This window comes from Panthera uncia, chromosome B4 (assembly GCF_023721935.1).
Source record: "Panthera uncia isolate 11264 chromosome B4, Puncia_PCG_1.0, whole genome shotgun sequence".
In the NCBI taxonomy this organism is placed as follows: Eukaryota; Metazoa; Chordata; class Mammalia; order Carnivora; family Felidae; genus Panthera; species Panthera uncia.
In genome coordinates this window covers 45302574-45322730 of record NC_064809.1, presented here as the reverse complement: position 1 = coordinate 45322730, position 20157 = coordinate 45302574, and the positions used below count along the sequence as shown (strand labels likewise).

The 20157-nt window shown below is 43.7% G+C and overlaps 1 protein-coding gene across 1 annotated transcript; it reads left to right on the top strand.

The window, feature by feature from the left end:
• Positions 1–1870: 1870 nt before the first annotated feature.
• On the top strand, positions 1871–10043 carry GPRC5D (G protein-coupled receptor class C group 5 member D). Its single transcript, XM_049625085.1, has 3 exons — positions 1871–2854; positions 8467–8534; positions 9638–10043. The coding sequence occupies exons 1-3, from the start codon at positions 1873–1875 to the stop codon at positions 9716–9718; spliced, it is 1131 nt and encodes a 376-aa protein (XP_049481042.1). The 5' UTR covers positions 1871–1872; the 3' UTR covers positions 9719–10043.
• The last annotated feature ends 10114 nt before the right edge of the window (positions 10044–20157 follow it).

Below are 20157 nucleotides of genomic sequence, written 5' to 3'. Positions count from 1 at the left end.
GTACTGACTTGGGGTCTTTGGAAGTCCTCTATCAAAATGCAAATACCCAGCGAAAGAACCAAGGAGTAAACTGGGGGGTGTAGAGGTGCGGTCAGTATAGGCTGGACACTACTAATGTGTTCCATTATACACTGTCACAGGAGAAAAGAGATTTGTTACACCAATATTGGCTGGTAAATTCAACTGTGAGTTCCATCTTTGGCCTTGGGATGCCCTGATGGAATGAAACCCAGAACAGGTGTCTTCTGATAGGAATGAGGAGAGGAAGGACAACGGGAAATTGTACCAAAGGCTTCGGCATTACCAGGAAGAGCTGGTCAAGGTAGGGGCCCACACTTGTTGGACAGCCAAAGCCTGAGGAAAGACTTCCACTGGATAGGGAAGAGTCGTAGAGAAGACAGATTTCCCCTAATTCACAATTTTGCCAACCGCTGGCCCTTTTAATGCACATAACCCTTCTTTAGGGCCCAGTAAAACTCTTATTCATTAAATGGATACTGTTTTGGATCTCACAACCAAAATCAAGATGTGGGGAAGAATCCAGATGGCTCTTTAGGGAGGAGGTCAGACGGAGAGTGAAGTGTCCTCATGTAAGGCAAACTGAAGGCCTCTTGCAGCTTCCTAAACACAGTGGAGTATATGGGGAGGAAGCCGTCTTTTCCTAAAGTCACCTTCAGGACCCCCTAAGGCCAAGGTGCCTCAAGTTAGCAATAGCATAGAAAATAATTGTTCTCGGGGCGCCTGGGTGGCTCAGTCGGTTGAGCGGCCGACTTCGGCTCAGGTCATGATCTCACGGTCCGTGAGTTCGAGCCCCGCGTCGGGCTCTGTGCTGACAGCTCAGAGCCTGGAGCCTGTTTCAGATTCTGTGTCTCCCTCTCTCTGACCCTCCCCCGTTCATGCTCGGTCTCTCTCTGTCTCAAAAACAAATAAACGTTTAAAAAAAAAATTAAAAAAAAAAAAAGAAAAGAATTGTTCTCACCAAAGAAAGCTCTGGAGAAAAGTTGCTGTGAAACTGGAATAGGTGTGTCCTTCCGGTTCTTTTTATAGGCACTGCAGGAACCTGAGTGAGGGCCTTCCACCCATTTGGGAAGAGATTAAAGAAGCTGCGATTGTCTCCTTCTTACTCATTGGCAGTTACAACCTCGCAGCCACTACCAGCTTCCAGCGTGGACACAGAGAAGGTAAGTGGGAATGAAGGGGCCATGTCCTTAGCCATAAGCCAGGATTGCTCCAGCCACCTGGCTTGGGAATAACTGAAGGGGAAGAGAGCTAGAAGTATCCAATTGCAAAGTACTTTTTTCCTAAAGAATGTGTGGAATTTTTTTTCCTGGGCAGCCTCAGTGACGACATAGGTGTTGGTGCTCAATGGTCCCAAAAGGTAGTTGAAGCAGGGACCATTTTGCATAATTCTTTGATGAACAAACAGTAGGTATTTAGCAATAACATGTTCTGTTGGATTGACTTACATTAAAAGAGGGAACAGCCATTAGAATTACTAGGAAAAATGATCTGCCTGTCTCCCTCAAGCAGTGCATCAGTGTCTCGAATGATCCGATGATCCATTAACGTTGACAGCGCTCGTTCTGGAGTCCGACCTAACTGGAATCTCATCAGCCATGCAACCTTTGTCACATACCCTATTTTGTGAAAATGATCCTGCCTCAGGTTTCAAAAAGGCTTGGTGGAAACTGACGTGAAAATGGATGAAGCATCGGGAAGTAGACACTGTTTTGCTTTTCCCAGCAGAATGGAGCCAGGCGAGATTTCAGGGTTTGATAGTTTGGGGACGTTTTATCCAGTATGTCCAGGTGTCTTCTTTTGGGAATGAGAGACATTATAGTGCCCAAATAGGACTACCCGACAGGCCCTCTTATGGGTGGATGTAGTCAGAAATTTGTCTCATCTTTCTTCTGCAGGGAAACAGAAGTCCATTCTCGTGAGGTCCACCTACAAGTCACCATGTATGAGGACTGCGTCAAGTCCACTGAGGACTATTATTTCCTCTGTGACAACGAGGGGCCATGGAGCATTGTTCTAGAGTCCCTGGCAATAATTGGCATAGTAGTTACGATTATCCTACTCTTGGCATTTCTCTTCCTCATGCGAAGGGTTCAAGACTGCAGCCAGTGGAATGTCCTTCCCACTCAGTTCCTCTTCCTCCTGGGTGTGTTGGGACTCTTTAGCCTCACGTTTGCCTTCATCACTCAGTTCAATCAGCAAACTGCCCCTGTACGCTACTTTCTCTTTGGGGTTCTCTTTGCTCTCTGTTTCTCATGCCTCTTGGCTCATGCCTCCAACCTGGTGAAGCTGGTCCGGGGCAGAGTCTCCTTCTCTTGGACAACAATTCTGTGCATTGCTATTGGTGTCAGCTTGCTGCAAATAATCATTGCCACTGAGTATGTGACTCTTATGATGACCAGGGGTATGATGTTCATGCATATGACACCCTGTCAGCTCAACGTGGACTTTGTTGTGCTCCTGGTCTATGTCCTCTTCCTGATGGCCCTCACATTCTTCGTCTCCAAAGCCACTTTCTGTGGCCCATGTGAGAACTGGAAGCAACATGGAAGGCTCATCTTCGTCACTGTGCTCATCTCCGTCATTATCTGGGTAGTGTGGATCTCCATGCTCCTGAGAGGCAACCCACAGTTCCAGCAGCAGCCCCAGTGGGATGACCCTGTCATCTGTATTGCCCTGGTCACCAATGCATGGGTCTTCCTGCTCCTGTACATCATACCCGAGCTCTGCATTCTCTACAGATCGAGCAAGCAGACTTGCCCTTTACCAGGGAATGCCTGCCCAGCCCCAGCCTACCAATGCAGCTTCAGAGTGGAGAACCAGGAACTCTCACAAGGTACTTTCCCAGGGGATTCAGGGAGTAGGGAGGCTTTCTTGTGGGAAAAACAGGAGAGAAATTGAGAAATAGGATGAATCAAGAGGGAACAATTTAGATGGGCGACTTACTATTTCCAAAAAGGAGGTAAAGATACCCGGAATCAAGATTAGACTTTTACGAAAATTCAGTTCTTCCAAAATACAGAGATTTATGGGGGAGAGGCCAAGACAGAAATGAATCAAAGGCCCTAAATAAAGAGGGTGTGGCTGAGTGCTCACGCTGGGTAAAGAAAGGCACCCACTATAAAGTGAGTTAACTAGCACCAAATTAGGCTTGGACCATGCAGTTGCATGGCATACGATGCTAAGTCCAGATGTTTGGGCCATCGGATGCAAAAGTCAATCCAGGTAACATGTGATTGACATTTTTTAAAATTTAAGTCTTGAAGCTAATTTGCCCAAACATCATAATAAACTGATTCATAGGACTCATCACTTCATTAACGTCACAAATCCCAATAACTTCTAAATCTCTACTTTTCAAACCATTCACTGCTTGAAAGCCTTCAAAGTTTGCAAAAAGTGACCGGAAGAGCCATCGAATCAGAATTCTAATAAAGGCTCAGATATGTAATCATTAACAGAAATAAAGCAACTTGCTTATGTGACATTTTCAAAAAATTTCTGGTCAGATTTTGATTTTATCTTTATGTAAGACCAAGCCACCTGTCTATACTTGGTTAATGAATAAAATAGATTAACCATGACAACAAAAATGCTTGGACCCTACCAACCTGGGAGATAGTGGCTAATTTTGGTTGTCTAGAAATATGTCAAACCCCATTCATTCCCTTCTGAAACATCTGGCCTATTATTCATAACCCAATATCATAGTTTTACATCAATTTTTGTGTCTTAATAGGCATCTGATTCCTCACAATTTATTTCTAATGTGCAAAATGATGTTATTTTAAATGTTGTATATCACACATAATGTTCACCAGGCTCAAAAAACTTAATAGAAGCCTTCCCTTTAAGTGCATACACTTTTTTGAGCTGTCATCTATGGCCAATTACACATTCAAATTAAATCCTGTTCAGAGAGATGCAGCCATTCATTCTTTTCAGTTCAGTTGACCGAGAGTCGGAAATTGATGCTATACATCCTTCCTTTAACAGTTTTTCCTTGCTTGTTGATGGTGCGTCATCAGATCACTAAGGTTTATGGCAGAATTGCAGAGTCAATCCCTGAAACTACGTCTTGTAGTTCTCACCAGAAGATTAGATAAAATTTCTTGTGTTGTTTTATTGTCGTTGTATATTTCCAAGAAACAAAAGCCGAGAGAAAGAGAGAGAGGGGTTCTTAGAATTGTTCTAGAACTCCCATTGTTCTAGAACTCCAATTGTTCTAGAACTTAGAATTGTTCTTAGAACTCCCAAACATACTGGGAGTTGTAATGATCAAGAGTCCATACCCAAAAACACAAGTGTTTTAAGTGTTCTAAGGAGGGTTTGGTGAAAGACCAAGAGCTTAGTACTATCCTTGTCACTCGAGCATGGTTAGAAAATCCATTTCTGAGCAGGAAATGCCTGCCAGTGACAGTCACTGTCAAAGCAGTTTGGTGTTTTGTTTGTTTTTATTGTAGACAGAGAGAGAGCATGAGTGGGAGAGAGGGGCAAAGGGAAAGAGGGAGAGAGAGAGAGAGAGAGAGAGAGAGAGAGAGAAGGAGAGAGTCTTAAGCAGGCTCCATGCTCAGCTCAGAGCCCAACACAGGGCTTGATCCCACGACCCCGGGATCATGACCTGAGTCGAAATCGAGAATCAGACACTCAACCAACTGAGCCACTCAGGTGTCCCCAGTTTGATGTTTTGTTAAAAATAATAATAATAATAAATCAGTAGTGTAGTAAAGGACATACAGATTGCTCTCCACATTGGTCAGAATAACCAGAAACTTAAACTGGGACAACAGAATCAGAATCTAGGTCACCTGGGAAAAATTACAAATATCAAAACTTAGAAGAATAATTGAAACTCAGTACAAAATAGAGGATTCCACCAAGCTCAGGAAAACATACCAGTAGACACAAAATAGATAAGAGCCAGACTAGAACAGTACGATAACAAGAACTTGAGAAACCCTACGTATGTATTATAGGTCACAAGCTAGCAATAGGCAAGCAGCTTACCACTGCCTTTGTTTTCCTTTGCTCAAGAAACACAGTGCTATATAAATAGACGTGTGGTCAGCAAGAACAATCAGGCTGTTGTGCTGGGCGTCAGTCAGCCAGTCGCCAACAAGAATACCCATTCCAGTTCTGGGATCCACCAATGAGAAGTGTGAGGGACTTGGGGAGGCTGAGGGAAAACCACAAAGACAGTTAAAGGGTTATAACATCAGACCCATGTGGAAAGGTTAAGACAATGGAATAGACAGTAGTTCTTAAGGTGCCTTCCTCATAGACCATGCCAGTTCTCTCTCTAAATTCTGTACACCAAAACACGACATTTTGTGTGAGTCCATGAGGCATGCGTTTGTCATGAGACTCTTCTGATTAATACTGCCTGTAGCTGTGACTCCAGTCACATAATTATTTGATTGACCACTGGGTTGTGAGATGAGAATTATTCATCTGAAAGAAGAGAAAGACAAGAGGAGATTAGCAGGGAATTTCACAAGTATGAAGACCTCTCTCCAAGAGGCTGTTGTCCTGTTTTCTGTCTCCAACTAAAGACAATCTGTAGAAGTGAACTCAAACCAAAGCACAAAGGATTTAGATTAACTGTGAAAATAAGAGTTAGTAAACACTGAAATAGATCGGCAAAGGGGATTAAGGACTCTATTTCCCTGGGATTCTTTCAAAAGAAGATTAGGCTTTATCTCTCTGAAGTGGCTTATGAACTTAATTCCGAGATCTAAAAACATCCGGGTGGAGAATAAAAATGCACTCAGGCATGTTACCACAGGACACCAAACAAATGGTTATAAATATTCTTTGCCCTCTATTATAAATGCATTCCTAGAAAGCTGTATATTGATTATATTTTTTAAACCAGTTGTCCTTTTAACTGAGTTTTTTTTTTTTAACGTTTATTCATTATTGAGAGACAGAGGGAGACAGAGCATGAGCATGGGAGGGGCAGAGAGAGGGGGAGACACAAAATCCCAAGCAGGCTCCAGGCCGAGCTGTCAGCACAGAGCTCGATGCGGAGCTTGAACTCACAAACCACGAGATCATGACCTGAGCCGAAGTCAGACACTTAACCAACTGAGCCACCCAGGCGCCCCCTTATAACTGAGAATTTTAAATGCAATATAATTTGTGGAGATCTTAAATATAGAATATCAGCCATCAAAATTTTTTTGTGAAGGGAAAGCTCTTGTTCTAATTATTGCTTATTTCATCTGCCCTAGTTTACTTAAGGTATTGTTATATCAAGTTTGCTATAAGCAAGGCCCATGTATATGTGTGTATATATATATATATATATATATATTTTAACATTTATTTACTTTGAGAGAGAGAGAGGGCGCACGCATGCACACGAGCATGAGCAGGCGAGAGGCAGAGAGAGGGAGAGAGAGAATCCCAAGCAGGCTCCACACTGTAAGCGTGGAGCCTGACTCAGGACTCCATCTCACAAACCAAACTGTGAAATTATGACCTGAGCCAAAATCAAGAGTCAGACGCCTAACTAGCTGAGCCACCCAGGCACCCCAAGACCCATGTATATTTTAAAATATCACATTATTGTGGGCATTTTTTTCTGTTCATTGTTTGAAGGTGTACCAACCTAGCATGATTCTTTTTGAAGGCTTTAAGATAAAAACAATGAGTCTATGCAGTGTAAAAGTGGTTCAATGACTGTAAAATGATGTGAACCAAGAGAATGTTACCGCAAACGTAAGCCCATTCATTGGGCTGTTTGCCTTATAGTAAATACGAGCTTTTGCTGGACGGCCCTTTTTTTTTTTTTTTTTTTAATGTTTTTATTTATTTTTGAGACAGAGAAAGACAGAGCATGAGCGGGGAAGGGGCAGAGAGAGAGGGAGACACAGAATCTGAAGCAGGCTCCAGGCTCTGAGCCGTCAGCACAGAGCCCGACGCGGGGCTCGAACTCACACACTGTGAGATCGTGACCCAAGCTGAAGTCGGACGCTCAACCGACCGAGCCACCCAGGCGCCCCTGGACAGCCCTTTTTGACAATTCTCAGCATGTTTTTCTTCAAGGCACCCCCCTTCCTAGGAGAAACCCAATTTCAGTGGTCCCAAGTGGTGTAGTTTTTGTTTGCTCTTTCCCAGGAACAACTCTCAGAACTGCTGTTTTATCAACTTCAAGAGCTACAGGTTACAGAGAGAATCGTGGTGTAAATTAGGGAAGAAGACAGTGAGCCTGGGCAGGATTTGTCTGCTCTGAGGACGGATAAGGCACAGGTTTGACATTCCTAAAGACCCAGAGAGCGTGAGATAATTGTGCAGCATGGGGCAGCAGAAAGAACGCAGAATCTGGATGCCCTGGCTTGAGGCTCAGCTCTGCTTCCTGCCAACTTTGAGACAAAACCAAGCTCCTCAACGTCTAGAAGCTCAGGCTCCTTGCCTAAATGATGGCTATGATGTCTCTGCCTCCTCCCTGTATAAACATAAGGTCTTCCTTACTCAACTCAGATTTCACAGCATGAAGTGGCTGCAGGATGAACAGAAAGAGGAAAACACTTTGGTGTTTTCCTGTGGTAAATCCATGAACAGCAACCAGTCCTGGAGAATTCTGGAGAATGAAGCTTCTCTGGTGTCTAGTCTAGTCTGATGAGAATGTTGGGTGAATGTCGGTCCCTAAGGAGCTGAGTGTGAAGGAGTCTCGTTATACCTCAAGGAACAAAGTTAAACCGAGAATTCAGTTCGTTCTGCCATGAAGGAAAGAATAGCATTTCATATTTCACAGGGTCCGACCCTCTAGAAAAAAATGACAATGGGAAAACAATGTCAGAGCATCACGTATGACCACACCACCAGCACCACCGTGGGTAATAATATGCAGAGTGCAGCAATATGGTGTTTTCGATGATCATGCCCTATTCCAAGGGCCGTACACATATTGAATGACTTAATCCTCAAGACAATCCTATGAAGGACATTTGCTATTGTGATCATCATGATCTCCCTCTTATTCGCATCAGGAAACAAAGGCAACCAAAGGTTAAGAAACTTGGCCCCAGGTCACACAGCTAGCGAGAGAGCCCCTAAGTGTGAACCCTGGGGCATGGCCATGTCTGTGACCATCAAACAACAGATACGTATCGTGCAAGGGCCTGACCTCGGAGACAGACAGACACAGCTCAAAAGTCTTGTTGAGGGGACCGACATTAAACACATAACCGCGCATGGGATTATTCTATGTCCTGAACACACGTACGCCATCCATAGCCAACCTTCCTCATAAGCTTTAAAGCACTCTTTTTTTAAGTCATAGATTCAGGGGAAAAAGAAAAAAAAAATCAGCCTCGACTGAGAATTCCTTTCTAAAAGGCCAAGAACCTCTTTGCAAGCCCTTGAGTCTCCTCATAGTCCTCATGTGCTGTTTCCACGTGGATCTCTGACACTAACCCAGCCCTTCCCTCCTTTGGCTTTCAGCCCGAGACAGTGATGGAGCTGAGGAGGATGTAGCATTAACTTCATATGGTACCCCCATTCAGCTGCAGGTAAATGTGCTCGTCTACAATCACCAAGGAGGGATACAGCAAGCCCACCTTCCACAGGAGAGCTGTCAGGCTTCATTTCCAATGTCTTTACTGACCTGAGAGAGGAGAGGCAGGGCAGGCTCGTCCCTCCAAGTCTGTGCAGCTTGAGTCATCCAGATATAATGCCTTTGTCTCTGCCCGAGCCCCTCCAAATCCCCACGGCCCCTCCATTAACGATGTACTCCAATATAGGTGAATGTCGCTGGAAAGAAAAGGCAGCTTGAAGGGTTCGTGTGAGGGTGAAGAGGAGCAAGCTCGCTGCTTTTTTTGCCTTGGGGGCAACAGGGACTTGTGAATATGGATGAGGTCACATCTGCTTTTAGTATCTATCAGTTGTCTAGATGATCCCCTGAGCCCCGCTGGCTGCCTCTCTGAGTCACTGTCTAGCTCCTGCAGCTCAGGCTGCCCCCAAGAACTGGGTTAGGGCTGTCACCACCATCACCAGATGGGTGTAACCGATTTTAATTCTTTCAGACAAAAGCAGAGGGAGCGCTACTGAGTAGAAGGGGAGGCAACTTGCGTTTGTGTCACGATGGCTTGAGGGCACACAGACGCAGGCAGCCAAAAATACCACACTGGGACACGGTTCTTGTATTTTGATCCCCATAACTGAAATCTGAGGGTGAAAGTCATGCTCAGATTGTTTGTTTGATGAACCATACACGGCAACTCTAACTAATCCTAATCCTTCTGGTCTGTTATCTGAGACTTTGCCTTTTCCTGGAATGGCACACAGCCCAGGATACAGAGAGATCGTTTGCCGTCATTAACCCTCTGGAGGGCATTTACATGATGAGAAGATCTTTATTATACCTTCTCCAAGAATTTCTTGGATTACTTCGATGTCCAGTGATCAGCTCTTCAAGAATCTTGCAAAAAGATCCTTGTTACTGGCTAAGAAGGAAGATGGTAAAACAAAGTTCTGATGTGGGTAGCTTCAATATTTTTTTTCTTTATCAACAAAGGACTGAATGAAGCTGAAATGGTATTTCAAACGTAGCTCTGGAGAGTATCATCCCTTGTGTTGGCTCAGAAAGTTGACAATGCCATTTCTTCTTTTCCAGACTGTTGATCCCGCGCAAGAGTGTTTTATCCCACTGCCTAAACCAAGCTCCCAGGAAGACGCAGAAATACAAAGTCCATAGGAAACACGTGCAGTGAAAACTCAGAAGATCATCCCAATGGAGCCCTGATGGGTTGCTGGGTAGTCCTGAGTCACACTATCAACAGAGTATGGGCTCATCCTTCCTCCCCTGCTTCCTAGCCCATTCCATCCATCTGGGACCCATCATCAGAAGACCACACTCTCAAGCAAAATTACAATCTTGCTGGCCACCCTACCTTGATTATGTGTCTCTTTCTTCCTTCGTGCAGCTGAAAGATTCCCTTCCTTAGCAATGCAAAAACAAATTGGCACCTCTTACTAATGGGGCCCAAAGACCTTGGTCTGAAAAAAATAGGGCCATATTAATGTGACAAAATATAGAGGTCCAGGGATGCCTGGGTGGCTCAGTTGGTTAAGCATCTGACTCTTGATTTCAGCTCAGGTCACGATCTCATGTTCGTGAGATGAACCCTTGCATCAGGCTCTGCACTGACAGCCAGGGGCCTGCTTAGGATTCTCTCTCTCTCTCTCTCTCTCTCTCTCTCTCTTTCTCTCTCTTTCGAGAAAGAGAGAGAGAGAGAGAGAGGGAGAGAGAGGTCAGTAGCAATTTACTACTAGATTGATCCTCTAGTCATGTTTTATAAAGGGACCCTAAATGAGTAACCCAGAATTTGCAACAAAAATTATAGCAAAATCCTCGGGATCCCCACAATTGGGCAAACTAAATAACACAGACATTTCATGGGCTTGCAAGCTGGCAGCAAACTGGCAGCTTTCTCCCATGGTTTTAGCACCCCATGACAGCGAGTATGGTGGCAGATGTGGCTGAGGTCAGTGACCTGCTTTGATGAACCACTAAGAGCAAAGGAAGAACCACCCTAGTTGATGCTTATAAAGGATTTTAGGTGGTGCATATAAAAAGCAGTCTGCCTGTCTTGATGTTTCTAATGGACTGATGCCTCTGCCTTAATTACTTTGACTACATTCCTCCTACAGCTCCACATCCTTCCTGATGGATTCTTCTATTCTTAACACCCATTTGTTGTACATAACAGGTATAACAGGACCAGAGGTGTGCCACCAGAAAACAGAACCTTAGAGAAAAAGAAAGACTTGCCCAAAGTCACACAGTAGTTAGTGGTGGGCCAGGTCTTTCGACTCACAGGCCACCCCTCTTCCCATTCTATACAGCTTCTCCATGCCTGTATTTCTGTATTAACAAGTAAGCATGGACCCCCTGAGAACCAAATGTGATATCTCAGACCAGTGAGTGTTGAGGACCTCCTATGTGAAAGCAATTTGAAGGATAGCTAAGACTCCATACATGAAAAAGAGCCTTTTTAGTAAGCAACATACAGCGTGAACTGCTCAAGATCACCAAGTATCTCTTTTTTTTTTTTAATTTTTTTTTTTAACGTTTATTTATTTTTGAGACAGAGAGAGAGCATGAACGGGGGAGGGTCACAGAGAGAGGGAGACACAGAATCCGAAACAGGCTCCAGGCTCTGAGCTGTCAGCACAGAGCCCGATGTGGGGCTCGAACCCATGGACCGTGAGATCATGACCTGAGCCGAAGTCGGACGCTTAACCGACCGAGCCACCCAGGCGCCCCTCACCAAGTATTTCTTAAGCACCTGCAAGAACAGGAGCTGTTCTTGGATTGAGCCCTAAGCAGATAAGGCAGACAATGCTGCTTTGGCGGAGTTTATGGTTTTTGTAGGGGAGATAACACAACGCAGAGAATTTCAGGATCACAGCTCCCTCCTTTTACAGACAAGGAAAGGGACTTGGCCAGAATAACATGGCTTGCCCGCGGCAGAATTGACTAGAATCCAGGTTCCCCAGCTACGGTTCAAGGGCTTGCTCACCCTCTACACAATGTTCCAACATGTCATATATTTTTCTGCTGCCCTCAGATAGCTGGTCCTTTTTGAAATCTGTGCCCTGAGCAATGTTCTCAGAACAAACAAGTATGTAGGTAAATGACCAAAGAGTGTCGCCCTCTGCTTTTATCGGTAATAAAAAATTGAGGGAAACTGTTTAAACGTGAAGACTCAGACCTATTGATTAGATGCTATTTAACAAACCACGTAAAGAACCCAACTCGAGGGATAAACAAGCCACAACCTTACATCTGCTCTGGAAGAAAATCATCATCACTGATCCTCCTAGTTTTTATCCTCAAAATGATGACAGTGGCATCTTCAACATAATTCTGTTCTGTTGAGTTGGCCAACCCATTTTAATAATAAGCCCATTCAAACCGTATGTGGTGGCTAATATTGTTTCCCCAAATGTCTTTCTTAAAATTAGTAAAAGTAAAATCGAACATCTTTGTACCAAATTATGGACTACATGTTAGTTAGATTTGGGGGGTCGGGGTTCTAAGGTGGCAAGTGCCTCATTCAGGCTATTTCAGGAATGACGTTGGATTGTGAGGTTACATATGGCAGCAGGGAGACAAAACTCTCTGAGAGCAGATATAGCCACTCAGCCAGCTTCGTGGAGATGGAATACTGTCAGGCATTGGTAGGAGATTGTTGTCCCCACCCCAGCCCTGAAATGCCCCTCAGCCATTTTGATAATTTCCTCACTGTCTCCTTTTGAGGTGTTTTCATGTATCCACCCACTATGGGCTGACTGGTTCTCTCCCCAAGTATCATATTCAGATTCCTGAAAGGAAGTCTGAGCAGTCCAGCTAATCATCATTGCTTCTGACAGGAAGCTCTTTAGAAGTGGCCCTCCTCTTAATTTACAGTCAGCTTCTGGACTGACAGCCCATGGATCTCGTACCCATCCTTGGTCCATTCAGCTGTGCCTGCCTTTGTCATGTGGTACAGACTTGGTCACATACGTCTTCTCCCTCAGCAAGAAGCTGTGGGCAGGAAATTCGCCTCCAGGCAGCAAGGCATAGCATGCACCATGAGTGGCCAACACAGGAGAGATTAATCCAGAAAAGTACGAGTTTATGAAGTTAAAGAATATTTTAATGGAAGTACAATTTCATTTCTTTGAAGTTAATGCAGCAATTCACATAAAGCTAAAAACCCCAATAGTCTTCTAAGTCAAGATCCATGAGGAACCACTTAAAAAAAAAAAAGATAAAACTATTTATGATTACCATATTGTACTCAATTACTCAGTTCAACAGGTATTATGTGAAGATTTAAACTCATTTACTTATATGTACCAGGTTGTATCATTTAAAAGGTGCTTATTCTCTTACGTATTTTAGATAATCCTCTGCTGACTTTATTTATCCAGAAGAAAGGGTATTGGTGAAAAACTTTGTTATAAAATATCTCCCTGGTATAATGTGGCTGGTTAGCTCAGTTAGAGCATGATGCTAATAAAATACTTGCCAAGTAGAGTTAATATATCCTTCATTTTGATGATTTTTCCAGACCTAAAGATCATCAAAGATTTGTTTCCCTCCACATTAAATTTCATGCTCTCCCCGTAAGCTTAAAGGCTTCCAGTTAGCATGCCTTATTTCAAGCTGTGGTCTGATCAGGCTAAATTCTCTCACGCTCTCTACCATTATTCCTTCTTCTCCTTGTATTGTTTTTTTTTATTTTTATTTATTTTTTAGAGAGAGATGGCACAAGTGGGGGAGAGGGGCAGAGGGATAGAGAGCACGGAGCCCCCTGAGGCACTCAATCCCATGACCCTGTGATCATGACCTGAGCCGAAATCAAGAGTCTGATGCTCAACTGACTGAGCCACCCAGGTGCCCTTCTTCTCTCTTCTTTTAAACAGATGACCCCTTTTTCCAGGATTCTTTCTCCTTCAGATTGGCCAGATTCATGCCTTGTTATCCTCTTTTTCTCCTCCCACAATCAGTTCCAATCTACCTTTTCCCAGAAGCTTTCTCTGATAATATAAGGACCCAGGGGTGTCACATACCAAGCCCTTAAGTTGTGGCAGAATGAAGTTCTCTTTTTGCCTCAAGCTCAGATGGTAAAGAAGATATTTCTGTAGCATCTTCCTCAGATTAAGCCTACTCATCTCCTTTACAAGCACACAATTGATGAGCAATAAACTGGAAAACGTATGTGTGCTTCCTTGGTACAAAAGCCTCTGTATTTTTCGCGAGAAGAAGGCGCTTCTCAATTAACATTCAACGGGGGCAATCGTGAAGACCTCGACTTCTAAGGAGACATGCTTGACATCCCAGACATCTCCTTGGAGTCGTTGAAAATGTCTTGATGGCTCAAGCCAGTTTTAAGCTCCCGGTCTTCTGTGAGAGATCATACTGGCTGCCTTTCACAGACAGATGAGTTAAAATTAAGTTTGCATTTTAACACGTATCAGAATTTATTTATTCAAAGGGCTTCAAAGTGGAGGACTCAGGAAGCATGAGGATGCATCCACTGCTGACAACGTTATTAGAATGCTTTTCCTGGAACAGCTTTCAAGAAAGTCTCAAGAAAATCAGTGTGATTGGGTTACTGTGATAGTCCAGCTGTCAGATCGGAGAGGTGAGTTGAATGAGGAATTTCCAATATTGATCTCATCCGTCACTCAAAGAACTACCAAGTACGCTTCGGAAATGCCATTGGATATCTTTCTGGATTTTTCTAAAGAGAGTGGAACTATTAGAACTCAAACCACATTTAATCAGTAGATAAATCAAATCCGGGTTTGGAAACGTTGCACCAGATCTCCAACAGGATGAATCCTCTAGACAGACTGTTTTTTTAATATGAAAAGTAAGCAGATTTTATTGACTTTTATATGTTCTAGGAGAAAAACATTCACATGTACAAGATTGGCATTTGATATGAGATGTGTTCGCACTTTATTTTACACAAGTCCTTTCATTTGAGGTCAGACATAATTTTTCATTTCGACAGGACTTTCACATGATTATCGTCACAAGCTCTTGAGATAACTATGTGTCATCACAGGGCTCAAGATAAACTAAACTGGTAGGGATTTCAGTCATATCTGTTATTGCCCAATTACTATAGGATAATGGAATACACGCAGTAAAGCAGATACAGAGGAAGCTATCCATAAAAAAGGTGTAAAACACAGGGAAAGAAAATAAATTATAGTACTGCATATGTATTTTATTTGACGAAACTGACATTTTTAACTCACCAACATGTTCTTTTATGTGATATAAATATACCAAGGGAGCACGATTTTAAAATTCCTTTTAGGGGCGCCTGGGTGTCTCAGTCAGTTAAGCATACGACTCTTGATTTCGGCTCACGTCATGATCTCGTGGTTCATGAGATGGAGCCTTGCGTCAGGCTCAGCATTGACAGTGTGGAGCCTGCTTGGGATTCTTTCTTTCCCTCTCTCTCTGGCCCTCCCCCCCCCCAACCATGTGCTCAGGTGCATGCTCTCCCTCTCTCTCTCAAAGTAAATAAATAAACAGTTAAAACAAAAAATAAAAAATAAATAAAATTATTTTTAAAAAAATTTTTTTAACGTTTATTTATTTTTGAGACAGAGACAGAGCATGAACGGGGGAGGGGCAGAGAGAGAGGGAGACACAGAATCGGAAGCAGGCTCCAGGCTCTGGGCCATCAGCCCAGAGCCCGACACGGGGCTCGAACTCACGGACCGCGAGATCGTGACCTGAGCTGAAGTCGGACGCTTAACCGACTGGGCCACCCAGGCGCCCCAATAAAATTCTTTTTCAAAGTGAAATTCACTGCTTATTCTGTTTTTAAGAGTCTTATAGATGTGCACATCTTCCAAAAACAGAGCCCACCTGAACATACTAACAGGGCTGAACTTTTAAAAATATATTCTACAAAGGGAACGTTTTGTCGTAGCTCCCACATGGACTTTATTGGTATGTAGAAGAACTCTGTGTAGACTTCATCTGCAATTCATTTTTAAATTCCTTAATGTCAACTCCAAATGGCATTACTCCCAGGGCAATTTCTGTCTGGAAACTTTCTGTCAGTCTGAAAAACTGAGCTTTTTGAGTTTTGATTTGAACTTACAGCTGATTCACATTTTTAAAAATGTTTGCTAGATCTGTTATTATTAGGGGCCTGTTTTAAAAGCAAATGAAAATCCATGGAAAAGAAACAAGGAGATGCCTATAGCAGGATAAGATCTTAGAATAGATGGATCTTTGGGATGACTGGTCCTTTAGGCTAATAATAATTTGTTGTTAAACAGCCCTTCACATTTTAACACTTTACAAACGGTTTTCACATCCGCTATCTCGTTTGATCAATTGGATGGATGAGGCAATTTATTTCAGTTATGTATGTATATATACATATATTTCTATGTTTATATATTTAATTTTTATATATTCATGTGATAGTTATATACATTTAATTTTTATATATTTATATAATATGTATCATATATATACATATATACATATATATATACATACATATATATACATACATATATACATACATATACATATATACATATATATGTAGATATATATACATGTATATATATGTATATAAATCTTTCTAAGTAATAAGAATCTCTTTTAAAAGTGCATTTGGGCCACTACCACTCTGCTGTTTTTTACAGTATAATCTGAACTACATATGTAAACTGCAACAGACACAAACCCCGTGAGAATCCTTATTTATGAGCAAAGATGTCACTGAAAGATTTCCAAAAAAGACTGTGCTTTTTGGTTCTAGCTACAGTTGTTATCACCATGTTCTGATGTTGATAACCCATTTTTCTAAACACCAAAACAAATGACAGGAGCATTTAGGAAATAAGGAAACTCCGTCAACTCTATGGAAAGTGTCAGCTCCGGTAGTCGTAAGTGCTGTTTGCCAAACGTTTTTCAAACTCTCCTGCCTTCCAGGCATATGGCAGGATTGCCCTTGTGAGGTTGGGTGGAACCCTGGCACTAATTCTGGCCAATAAGTTGGAGAAGAGATAATGTCATTTGCAAAGTCAAAGCCAGGCAGAGGCAATTAATTGCTGGCGCAGGGCCATCGGGAGTTTGATTCTTTTTCTTCCACGGTGGCAAGCTCCATCCATCTGGATTCCATGATGAAGACGCAGTCTAAGCAAGAAATAAGACTTTGGTATTAACTCACCCAGAGTCGGACTTGTTGCCTTAGCTGGCCCAGCACATTCCGACTAACTTAGCCATGAACCAGTTGTCTGGTGTCCTGAAGGGAAAGGAGTTACTTGTCTGGATGTTTTACTTTACCACTGATTGTTCTAGTGCTCTTCAAAGACATCCTTAGATTAAAGAAGAACCACCCTGTTCCTGACTGATATATGCCAGACGAATCTGCCAGCCAGGTGGCTCCATGGTTGTTCCCATAATTACAATTCACTGAGAAAGCTGCCATCATAAAAGCACGCAGAGGATGAGGTGGTGACTTAGAACACAGAGTCACTCTGTCTGAGAGACTGAGGGCAAGGAAGTCTTCACAGTGGAGGTCAAAAGCTCGAGCTCTATCTTAAATGGTAGGCAGGAATTCATGGGGCAGGTGATACAGGGAATGATAGAGCAGCCACCAACAAGGAGTCTTTGTGCAAACCAGAAAAATGTGCCCCCTATGGGTGGATGAATTAGAAAAGGTGCCTCCCCACCCCCAACCCCCAGGGAGGCAGCCTCATGCCAGGACACAGGGCTTGGTAAGCGGAACGAGGCTAAATTCCAACCTGCTCACCATCTCAGCCAGGTGTCTCTGTGCGGTACAAAAATCAACAACAACAACAAACTACTCAGCTGACTGCAATGACCCAGATTTGCAGGGCAGAAAAAAATACCCGTGTAAAGGTGTAGCTGCGAGGAAAATGCAGACACATCCAGAGAACCGCGAGGCATTCGTTATTGCTAGAGCACAAATGCACAACAGGGGCAGCAACCGGACATGGGGCTGGACAGCTGGGCTTGGTCAACTCATACAGAGCTTCTATCCCAAAGGCAGGAATGTAGCCCTGGGAAGGAGGAGCTCCAAAGGGAGAAGCCCACGCTGTATTGAGCCGCGTTGGAAACTCAGGCAAAAGGCAAAATGAGCGTTCCTGTTTACACTTACCAAAATACCTCCCATACTTTGAACCAAATAGAAAATCTCCAATGAAAAAAATCTAAGTCCATTGCCTAATCTGTTCGCACGCCTCTGTCAACCCTCATAAACCCACGGGAGGGACAGGACAGCCACACAAGCCTGGGAACCACGGCCCGATTGGAAACAATTGCTCCTGTTGCAAAATAACGCAGGGTTGTAAAACAAACAAACCGCAACAGGCTGTTTTTATAAAATGTTGATGTGCTGTTTATCGTGGTCTTTTTTGCCTTCATTTTGATTTTCAAACATATTATTTACCTTGATTACTGCGGGTCTTGGTGCTCCCTTGAATTTTGTGCCCAAGGTAAGTGCCTTACCCTCTTCCCCCTGCCTCCCCCACCCCCAGCTGATCAGATTTGCCTCCTGTGGAAGGAAGTGTGTAACTGGGGGAGAGAGAACCCTGGTTACACATTAGAATCACCTGGGAAGTTTGAAAAGTTCTCCATGGCTTGGGACAGCCCCGTGGCTCAACCATTTGAGCATCTGACTCTTGATTTTGGTTCAGGTCATGATTTCACAGTTTGTGAGTTCGAGCCCTGCATTGGGCTCTACGCTGGCTGCATGGAGCCTGCTTGGGATTCTCTGCCGCCCCTCCTCCCCCTTCTTCTTCTCTCTCTTTCTCTCTGTCCCTTTCCCGCTTCACTCTCTGTCTCTCAGGATAAATAAATAAACATTAAAAAAAAAAAAAAAAAAAAAAAAAAGCTCTCCAGGGCCTGACCTCACCACAGACCAATTAAGTCAGAATTTCTGGGAGTGGAGCCCAGGCATGGGTATGTTTTAAAAAATCTTTCCACATGATTATGTTTTGCAGCCAGGGTTGCAAACCACTGCCTTAAACAGATATGTGGGATTAGATGCAAAGAATGAGGAAGGGGGAGAAGTCGGGATCCGGGCCGGGGTAACTAGGTGGATGATGATTCTGTTTTGTAGAAGAGGTAACCCAGGAAGAACACATGTGGGGGTGGAGAGGAGAGATGAGTAGTCTTGCACGAGCGGAGTTTGAAATGGAAATGCGCAGATGCACTGGAGGCCGTGGAGTTCTAATAGAGACAGGGAGAGACTTGAGAAGGAGCTTAGAGGCGAAGATGGAAACTGGGGGGAAGGTGTGGTTGTACCAGGAGCGTAAGGAGGGGGCCCCAAGTGGGGTCCTAGTGCTGGCAAAGGCCATTCCATCCCTAAACGGATTGTCTCCTGATATCCCAGTCCCACCTCAACCACTGGGACATCTCCACCAAGATCCTTCCAGAGAGAGGACCTAAGTACTGTCCACAGAACCACATGACACGCTGAATGAACGTACTGAGAGTCTTCCTCTGGCTTGGAATTCAAAGGTTGAGGAGGCAGCAACCAGGGCTTGCCTGGAAAATTGGTGGATCTGCCAAAGAAGAACAAACGTGGCTAACTATCCAATGCCTTTCCTCAAACCTGCAGAATCAGACAAATCAGCCGGGACAGTTGTTCCAAATATAAATTCTCCTTGTCAGACCCAGAGCTACTAAATCAGAACCTCCAGGAGACGGCCCTGGGACACGGCATTTTTAATAAGTTCCCGTGTGACTCTGAAGGTAGTGTGAGGGGTGCCTGGACGGCTCAGTTGGCTAAGCATCGGACTCTTGATTTATGCTCAGGTCATGATCTCCCCGTTGGTGAGGTCGAGCCCCACATCAGGCTCTGTGCTGACAGTGTGAAGCCTGCTTGGGATTCTATCTCTCTCTCTCTCTCTCTCTCTCTCTCTCTCTGTCCCCACCCCCATTCTCTCTCAAAAATAAATAAATAAACTTTAAAAAAAAAAAAAAAGTGTGAGTTCAGCAAGCACCGCTCTGTTAACAAGGGAGGTCTCCCTCCTTGCTCTGGTTTGTAACAAAGACTGTCCTGGCTTTCCCAACTTGGCCCAGGAAGGCAGAAAGTGATTGGCTTGATATGGCACAATCAATGGAACGATTTTATGAGTCAGTCCTGTCACTGGAAACATTCAGCTTCCAATCTGCACCTCCCCTCCTCCCCTTGTCCAGAGTCATGTTCAGCCCAGGACACACTCACCCAGTTCTCCTAAGAGAAAACATTGCCAGAAGCAGCTTACTGCCTTAAATTTAGGAAGATAAATCCTTTCTGAGCCTACCTGCTGGCATATGCTCATCGATTTCCAGTTTGGTTTATACAGGCTGGAAGGTCCTTGTTCATCTATTTGGTTCGAGTCAGTTTAGAAAAGTAATGCACTTGAAAAAAAAAAGAAGAAGATTGCAATTGATCTTTGGGGGGGATCAATCTAAAATGGTTCTCTGATTTTTGCTTTGGGGATGCTTTTCTCGTTTATATTTGAAGTTGGTTCTTGTGTGGTTCTCGTAGGAAACAGCACTTTCCCAAGCTCAGCAAAGAAAAGCCTCAGGGAAATAAAACTTGGATGTGATGAAATGCACTCAGCCCAAAAACTAAAGAATTT

Bases quoted from the DNA above. Each gene is read 5' to 3' on its own strand.
- GPRC5D (XM_049625085.1), top strand. From the start codon at position 1,873: ATGGGTGGATGTAGTCAGAAATTTGTCTCATCTTTCTTCTGCAGGGAA. The intron at 2,855-8,466 runs GTACTTTCCCAG...TTTGGCTTTCAG, and splicing joins GAACCAGGAACTCTCACAAG to CCCGAGACAGTGATGGAGCT. The intron at 8,535-9,637 runs GTAAATGTGCTC...CTTCTTTTCCAG, and splicing joins GTACCCCCATTCAGCTGCAG to ACTGTTGATCCCGCGCAAGA.